Raw genomic sequence first — 9,431 nt, forward strand, 5'->3', positions numbered from 1 at the left:
GGGGCGGGAGCTGCTGAGCGCCGCGGCGGCTCTGCGCGCCCTCCGCGCGCATCGCGCTCAGCGCGCCGGCGGGAGCGGCCTCTCCGGCGAGGAGTGAAACCGGGGGTGTGCCGCTGTTCCGAAGCGGAAGGGAGCCGTTTCTCCTTTCTGAAGTAACGCTGCCAAGAGGTCTGCAGCCCTCTCGGTGGACTCCGAGGGCTCTCTCTGCTGCCCTCTCCTCACCTTTTATTCATTTGCACTGCTGCTACCCTCAGGTAGTCTTGCTTCCTTTCCCAAACTGCGTTGAATCAGACACACCTGGAGTAGCAGGCTTGGTTTTAGTGCTAAGGTTGCTTTCATGTTGTTATCCTGGGGCCCATCTGTATCCTGTTTTATTCACCAGAATTTAAATTATATGTCTTTACGTACAAATACTCTCAAATTAATAGCGGGTGGCAAAGTTAAGCACTAACATACCRTGCGAACAAAATTGGTAATTTGAAAAATGCTGAAAGGTATGATTTCCTGTACCTCTTACACTATGGCTGCTTCTCATCTGCTCAACCTAGATTTGACACACATATCAAAAGAGATTCAGTTTAAAAATCAGAATTCTCTCTGACTTTGTTAATTCGCTCTAAGAATCTCACACGTTTCTTGCCCCTGGGGGAGAAAAATCAGATCTTTTGGATWAACATGTATGCATATTGCAACAGATTGTACAAAATCAGTTTTCCTTCCATTATGTGGGCTTAGCCAGCTTGYCCTCTACTAACAGTGAGGGAGGAGAAAACATTTTTTTTCAAAAGCCAGCCCAAGAGTGTGGGAGAATATGCTTTTGTTTAAAATACCTTGGTATTTAAAATAAATTGACTAGACTTTTTTAGAGATCTACCTTTTAAATAAATTAAAGGTAGGTGAATTAAGTGGTTTAAGGGATCTATAAGGAAAGCTTATCATGGCAAAATACATGTAGCTTGGCAAAGACATAGCTAAGGAATGGAAGGAAGAGACCTGTAAGTGTCTTAAGGCTGGAGAAAAAAAAAAAACAGAAAAACCCAACCTTCTTTTGGGACAGAAATAGGATATAATTGAGACTGACAAAATATATATCATATATATATCATATATACATATATAAAATATGTATCTTTCATCTCTTAATCACATGGATGAAAATAAGAAAAACTTCAGGAAAAGGAGAACAATGAGGTTTTTAAATGGCCTTCTGTTGGACAGATTCAAGAGCCCTGTACTCTAATCCTAAAAGACTTGAAAACTAGGATTTCAATAGTGTTAATCTGAAAAGCTTTCACTAAGAAATGTTTGTTAACAACACTCTATTTGGAATTCCAAGTCTGATACTGAAAGTGCTTATTAAGAATTTCAGTTGCCTGTCTTTATTTCAGTATTAAATGTCTTGTACTGTTGTGTTGTATTATTACATGCTTTTGATATACATTCGTTAAATTGTTGCAAACTTTTTAACAGCTTGGTCATTCATGATATGTAAAACACAGTGGAAATTAACACAGTAGGTGAAAATATGAATGTGAACGTGTTTCATCTCTCATCCTGCAGGATGAAGAAACACGCAAAGATTATGACTACATGTTGGATCATCCTGAAGAGTATTACAGGCACTATTATCACTACTACAGCAGGAGATTGGCACCAAAAGTGGACGTCAGAATAGTGATTCTAGTTACAGTGTGTGCCATCTCTGTGTTTCAGGTAAAACTCTTCATCTTATGTGACATTGCTCAATGAGTTTCTGAACTGGAAGGGAAGTATGCACAAATCTTGTAACCTGCTAAATTTTAAATGATACCGTAAGGGACCTTTTTGTATCTGCTATGATAAACTTCTCTGTGTTTTCAAAAGCAAATCCAAAGTCAGGATGTACTGAATAGATTTTGACTGTCCTTGGTATCTTGGACAAAGGCGCAGGTTGTGTAACTGTTTCCTTTGAATACTTGAAACAGAAAGCTCCTACAGGCCTAAAGAAGTAGTTTAGTTCTGAGTGACAGGCTGTGAATAGTCTGTTTCTGAGCAYAGTCAAGATTAAAGTTCCAAATTAGTGTGGTTCAGTTTTTTCAAGCTGCATGTCCTTCTGAAAAACAAAAAAGCAAAGACTATTTTGAAACTACATTCACAATTGAATTCAGATCATAGAGCAGAATATTAGGGTTGTGGTTTGCTAAAGTTTGTTAAAACAAACTTACGTTGTAGTTTGTTTTAAAGACCACAGTGAGAGCAAGTGAATTTGGTTCGATTAAGTTCACTCTAAGGTGGTATTTACAAGTTCAAGAAAGCAATTAGTATTCTGATGAGAAAGCTTGTGATGWTGCTGACAATTATTTAAGTGGAAGAAAGTGTATAAACCTTTTCTTTAATATCCATTAAATGTATTAATTCAAAGCTTCCTTATATAAAACAAAATATTGTATTTATTTATTAAATAATGTATTTAACATTGTAGAAACAATGAATTATTCTTTGGTATTTTGACGAGTTGTTGGGAAGTAAAAATACAAATATATCTCACTACCTGCTGATCCAAGTTTGAGAGCTTTTATCCTCTGTATTGCATTTGCTTGAAATGCTGGCTACTTTATTTGTAAGTCCAGTGATGTAACGTAGCATAGGCTCCATTTAGAGAAATAGGAGGTAACCATTTCCAAGTGAACAAAAACAGCTTGAACAGTGTGTTTAGTCTCTTCCTTACCTTTGTCGCTATATATAGGTATTTGATATATATGGCTATTTCTTAGTTACCATAGGTGCCTTAATAAGTTTGGAGGAACTTAACTATAGCTTTTTTAATAATACAGAAGTACTGTTACCTACATTTTTTACGCTTGTTCTAATATACTTGGTGGCTAAAGGTATGTAACAGAGTATGTATGTTTTTTGATTTTTTTGTTTTTCTGCCAAAGCTCCTAAAAGGAATAAAATGTGCATATGTATTTAAAAAAGAAAACTTTAATCTTTGCTGTTCCTGTGTTACAGTTCTTCAGCTGGTGGAGTAGTTATAATGAAGCTATCAACTACCTAGCGACAGTGCCAAAATATCGTATACAAGCTACTGAGATTGCCAGGCAACAAGGTTTACTCAACAAGACTAAAGAAAAAGGCAAAAACAGGCGATCTAAAGAAGAAATCCGTGAAGAGGAGGAAGAAATCATCAAAGACATTATCAAAAATAAAATAGATATAAAAGGCGGTTACCAGAAGCCGAAGATATATGATATCCTACTATTTCAGATTCTTCTTGCTCCTTTTTATGTGTGCAAATACATAGTTTGGTACTGTTGGTGGATTTATTGTTTCACTATTAAAGGGCAGGAATACGGTGTGGAAGAGAAGCTGTACATCATACGGAGATATATGAAAATGTCACAGTCTCAATTTGACAGCCTAGAAGATCATCAGAAAGAGACCTTTCTCGAACGGCAGCTATGGATACGAGAAAACTATGAGGTTGGCAGCTGTAATGATAAACTAATGTTTCTTGAACTTTCTACACTCATGTACTGATAGGCAACAGCTCCTGGTTATGTCTGAGTGTATAAGCAAGGATTTTCTTGGTCAGGGTTCATCCACAAATAAGCATTAGGGAATCTGCAGATACAAGATTGAGTTAAATCTGATCAAAAGGACTGTCTTGCATCATTGTGGTGTGATGGAGAATTACAGTAGGGTGCATAATGTAGATCCTCCAAACAGTAATAATTCGTGATAAAGCTTACCCAGATCATCTGAAACTCCTATTTTCCTCTGTCTCCTGAACCATACATTCCTAACATGATAATTTTCTCTTGACAGTTCTTTTCCTTCAGTGATTCAGGGGCTATTCTTACTCTGGTCTGTGTTTATTCAAGTAAAAATGGTATGTGGAATACTGTAAGACAAAACTGCTACATTGTCAAGGATACTCTGTTACTTAATAGCCAAGTGAGATCAGTAGCTGTGAGATCAGTAAAAGAACATTGCCCACACTAGGGAATTTGCAGTTGAGAATGGTCTGGGATTGCAGGAGGTGGCAGACTGATAAAATGCTTTTATTGTTCCAGTGAAGTTCATCTGCAGGCCATATGGATGAGTAGTTTTTGGAAGAGAAATTATGAACAGGAAGTTGGCCTTAAGAGGAAGAGGAGACATTGCTGCTGCTCTGCATGCTCTGAGTGAGGGAACAGTGTGGGTGGCAGAACTAACTGCCTTTCCTCCTGTTGGAGAGCAGGAAAAATGAGAGAGTACTCCCTTTAAAAATAGGGAGAGGTGGATTCCTTCAGAAACTTGAAGAGGAAGACAGTCAAGCTGATAATGTAAGTGAAGGATTAGCCAACAGATGAATATGCATAATGAGTTGTGATAAGTTTTCTAGAAGGTGAAGTAGAAGTCCAAAACTTTAGTAATGTTAGCAGTCAAAGCAGATGGCAGATGAAAAAGAAAGACAAAATGGATTTTCTGGTATTGCAGAGAAGAAATTGGCAGGCTTTTGGGGTCCACACTGTTTTCTGATCAGTGTGATTTTGGACATTGAGTATAAAAGAGCTGTATTTGCCAGAGGTGAGGTCTGTTTAGTCCAAAGTCACGTCCTTTGGTGGCTAGCAGCTGATTTTAAGTGGTGAATGTAAGAAAATGGGACTTAAATAGCAATACCTACAATAGCAATAGCACCTACAATAGCAATACCTATAATAGCAATACCTACCTATAATCTGCAGTTTTAGGCCTTCCTAAACATGAAATGGTATCCTCCTAGATAATGAGTTTTGTTTAATAAACATGTCTGATATTGGTTTTTGAACCCTTTAAAACCTGGAGTATTCRAAAAGTCACCTGGACACTGGCTAGTTCTTTCATTAAAGGAAAGGGAGAACAATCATTCTTCATTCTCTTTTCTCATGCAACCTGCACTCCTCCAGAGCACTACCACATCCTTCCTCGATATTTAGTCATGTCTTTTCTAGGCTGAAAAGTATGCTTAGTTTTTCTTTTTTTGTCATATAAAAACTTGTTTATAACTTTGATCATTGCAGCTGCCTGTCTACACATTGTTCAGTTTTTTCAATACCTTTTTGGGGATGGGGAAAGACCAAAAACTCACTACACAGACACAACATGGAGATCTACAATAATACATATTTTATGTTTTTCTTCTGCTACTTACCTAATAATTTTTCAATACTTATGCTTATTTGATAACTGAACGTTGAGCTGTTAATTCCTTTACAGGAAGAGTTCATATGATACTGAGACATCATAAACCTGTATCATGCTGAGATTTACATTGACTCCATCTGAAAACTCCCTTCCAGATTAAAAATGTAGACACTGTTGTATTTTTAGATATGTGACTTCATATTTAAATCTATAGTTATGTCAGGAAATGGTGTCACTGCTGATAATGGAATTACTTACCATTTGATACCAGTGCTTAATATGGTGAATGTATTAACTTACTTGAGAAACTAAATAAGGACTAAAAATATCCATAGCAAAGTGGAAAAATAGTATGAGAATGCCTCTGAAATGGGAAAACAACTAATGTAAAAAGTCAAACAACTGCATTGAATGGTACCTGTGTTGAAAAAAAGGACTCATTCAACTTTGAGTGTTACCACTTTATTAATGTAAATTTTGTTTCGTTAACTGCATGATTATCTAATTCTTCAGTGAAAAAGTTTCAATACCTACAGCCTTACAATAATGTAGTTCTGCTGTTGGCAAAAATATTTAAGATATCTCAACTGCAGATTGAGGCTTTTTAACTGAAGGTGCTCTTASGCTGCATGTTAGTCAAGCTCTGCCACAGTGTTGCAATTCAGTCTTCCTTAAATAAGCTGACGAATAGCTGAACTATCACCTCTTACTGCTTTCAGGTTCGCTTAAGCTGTTTCTTCAGTCTGACTTGAAACTCTTGTCTGTTTATTAGGTCTATAAACAAGAACAAGAGGAGGAATTAAAGAAGAAGATGGCCATGGATCCCCGATGGAAAAGATATCGGAGGTGGATGAAAAATGAAGGACCCGGAAGACTAACTTTTATTGATGACTGAAAGCTGATGAGAATGTATGCTAATGTTGAAACTGACTTGCAAAACTTCTTCACTACATCATTCAGAGTTTTATCTGCCGTGGTTCAGCAGTGATCTAAAACTCAGGAATTACCAAATCAGGCTAAAAAATAGTACAGGTTTACCATTTTTTTAAGTCATATCTATTAAACAGGCTTAGCTCAATGTATTGATGGGGATTTCAGAGTGGATCTATGATGTGGAATTGCTGTTTCAAATAGTGTATTTTCTTCCACATACTTCATGTTCATGATCAGTGGTACCATAACTTTCATCTTTCCCGAATTGTTTCTAGATCAGCCCTTGAAAGTCCTTGTTTTCCTTTTCAAGAACAAAGTGTTTCTGCAAATGGACACTGGGAATTTGGAAATGCTCAGAAGGACTCTGAAGCAAGGGACATTTTCTGCCTTCCTCTTCTTCTTTTTTTTTTTTCCCTACTTTTCGACCTAATTTCTGAAATGCCAAATTGTGTTTTGGATGTAGACTACAATATGGGGATTATACCTACAATATGGGGATTATACCTACAATATGGGGATTATAAACTTTTTCTTCAGCTATCCCTGATCCAATTGGAAATTTGAATTTTATTCTTTGTAGGAATAAATGATGCATGATGGATCATCATTGTGATGCAAACAAGCCTTAATTCTTTGTTCTACAGAGTGATACATGAAGTAGTATGCTTAAATTTTTGGTTTTTAATCTTGTAAGGTGGATTGTACCTACTTGTTTAGAACAAGTGTGCCAGTGAACATTAGTCTACTAAATGTGACATTTTTTTCACCAAAGTATTGGTAAAGGGGAAAATGACCCTTTTGTTTAAAAGGGCAATTTTGATGCCTTATGTAAATAAAAGTTTATTATAATATAGATCTTGAATTTGTTTTATTTGTTTTTAATTCTAGATTTAAAGCATTCTTTAGTATGCTTATCCCTGCTGATTCTTCTGAACAGATCAGATCTTGGAGTCCCTGGATGAAATACTGCAGAACATCTCCCTCTGCTTTCATCTGTAACTTAGGCCAGGCCATAGTTTCCACAATTTACTGCTGAAAGAGTTTGTTACCAGATCTCATATTTTAAAGGGGAAAGGGGGAAGTGAGGTGTGTAGCAGGCTTGGGCAGCTTCCATCATTTATCGCATCTGTAAAATTTCACAAAAGTATTCCTGCTAAAAACAGTGCTAAGTTAGCCAAACATCTGTTAAGATGAGCATTTGTTAAGAGATTCTAAGATAATCTCTTCAACTTTCTATTCCAGTCAAACCCCATAATAACTAAGAAGTTTTAAATTGCTTAATTAGCGGGTTTATTTTGAATCAAGACATTTCTGGTCCTGTGAAGGTAGCCTATTGTCATTCTTTGAGGAAAACCTACAGTTCTCTGTACCTCTTTTTGCTAGTTTAGATTTCACTGATTCTTGGAATGCTGTCTCTCTCTTCTTCTTCTTCTTCTTCTTTTTTTTTTTTTTTTTTTTTTTTTTTTTTTTTTTTTTTTACACAGAAGTATGTACAGAATAGTATGGTAGGGCTGTTATGTTAAATGATTAATTTCTTTGTGGATCTTTAAAATTCAAAAGGAATTGCTGTATCAGTTCCTTCATCTCAGCTGCTGCACAGGGTAGCAATAAACTTAATTCATTTTGTATTTAAAAGTCAATTAATACCTAAGTCTAATTGGTATTTAGAAGGTATTTAGAATAAGCTGTGCTTGTTTTCATGCAGTAATCTTTTCAACAGGGCCATTCGTGTAGCAGGGATGCTACAAAGATGTTCATTAAGTGAGATGCACTTTCATGATTTGGGCATATTGCTTCATTGCCCAGAGCACATTCTGCCTCCCAAAAGAGTGATGGGGGGGGAAACTGAAGCTGCTGTGAGAGGTACCAGTGGATGAGGATAACACCAGTAATGCTGTTGCTTATCTGGTAAAGCCACTGCGTGCCCTGAACACTCTTTTCCTAGGTAAAAGAGCATCCGCGTGTGGTGCCACAGTTTCACAGACACTTGGCTGACTCTGCCTTGCTTGCCCCAGCGCTTCATTCAGTGCCATCCCCTCCTTCCGGRGCCAAGTGTTTGGGTGGCAGACTGGGTTGTGCAAACAGCTGGCAAAAAGCAATCCCCTCTCCCCCAAACCCACCTCTTTTCCATTTTTGGTTGGTTCAGTCCCAGTGGGGATTGACTTCCTGACTGGACTCTGCACAGGAGGGTGGGCCCGCGTCTCAGCCGCAGCGGTGTCTTACGTTTGTAAAACGACGGCCTGATAACAAATAGGGAAGCAAAATACCTGCAGGTGTTTTACTGTTAGTGGAAATGAGCTGTTCTGCAGGCTTGACTGAGAGTTTCCATTTTTCTCACCGCATGAGTCCTTTGAAAATACCCAGACATGGGCACAAATTCATGGGCTGCAGCCAGCATTGCTGGGCTCTGCAGTCACACCTCCGTGATGAAGGGTAGAAATAACAATTTTCTATTTACAGTGCTGTCATTCTGCACTAACACTTCATTAGCTGAGGTTACTTAAGCACTTCAAGCCTAACAGTTCATTTTAGTTTTAAATTATATTTGCCTTTTGAGTATAAATTTCCAGCCCCTATCTTATCCTGAAATTAAGTCTGCAAGACAACATTGTGTGCATGGGGGTGGGGATGGGGAAGAGTGATATTGCTGAGAGCTGTGGTAATACTATAACTGGTGTAAACTGGGTTATGACCGCTGAGAATTGTTTGTGTGAACAAACGTTGATGGCGCTTGATAGCAGTGATGTTTTTGTGTGAAACAGGAAAGTATGCCAAGGTAGCAGACTCTCAGAAAAGAAACACCTCACGCTGTCACGTCTGCTAACAACATTTTTCAAGGAATGTTTTTTTTTTTATGTGTGTGTGTGTGTGTGTGTATACATATATACATACATGCTTTAAAATATATGGGAGATAAAAGGTTCCTTTTACTCAGCATGCAGAGGGCATGCCAGGGCTTCTGAGCTGGGGTCTTTATCACCACCAGTCCTTCCAGCTACAGCGGTGAGCTCAGAGCGCGCATGGATGTCTGGGCCCCGGTTCAGCGATTTTCTTTCATCTGCGGGCATCTTTCTGCTGAGTTCTCAACAGGTCAGCAAGCTCTAATAATTGACAAAAAAAAAAGGGGGGGGGGGAGAAAAGGAGGCATTTTCGCAGTCAGCGGTGAAAAGCTGCGCAGCGATGGGGCTCGCTGGCCGTTCGCGCAAAGGTTGAGCGACCCCGCGGCCCGCCCTCGAAAAGAAAAAGAAAGGGGGAAAAAAAAAAAAAAAAGTGGTTTTCTGCTCCGAAAGCACACGAGACTGCCCTCCGGCCCGGCCCCTCCCCGGGGCGGTCCGAGCCGAGCCGAGCCG

The 9,431-nt window shown here is 38.4% G+C and overlaps 1 protein-coding gene across 1 annotated transcript; it reads left to right on the forward strand.

Moving 5' to 3' along the window:
* Positions 1-1,528: 1,528 nt before the first annotated feature.
* DNAJC25 (DnaJ heat shock protein family (Hsp40) member C25) lies at positions 1,529-6,934 on the forward strand. Its single transcript, XM_085307882.1, has 3 exons — positions 1,529-1,713; positions 2,992-3,462; positions 5,921-6,934. The coding sequence occupies exons 1-3, from the start codon at positions 1,591-1,593 to the stop codon at positions 6,041-6,043; spliced, it is 717 nt and encodes a 238-aa protein (XP_085164008.1). The 5' UTR covers positions 1,529-1,590; the 3' UTR covers positions 6,044-6,934.
* Positions 6,935-9,431: the final 2,497 nt, after the last annotated feature.

This window comes from Rhea americana, unplaced genomic scaffold, assembly GCF_003343005.1.
Source record: "Rhea americana isolate MKP2758 unplaced genomic scaffold, rheAme1 scaffold_267, whole genome shotgun sequence".
NCBI lineage: Eukaryota > Metazoa > Chordata > Aves > Rheiformes > Rheidae > Rhea > Rhea americana.

Coding starts and splice junctions, on each gene's coding strand:
- DNAJC25 (XM_085307882.1), top strand. CDS start 1,591: ATGTTGGATCATCCTGAAGAGTATTACAGGCACTATTATCACTACTAC. Junction 1,714..2,991: donor GTGCCATCTCTGTGTTTCAG/GTAAAACTCTTC, acceptor CCTGTGTTACAG/TTCTTCAGCTGGTGGAGTAG. Junction 3,463..5,920: donor GGATACGAGAAAACTATGAG/GTTGGCAGCTGT, acceptor TCTGTTTATTAG/GTCTATAAACAAGAACAAGA.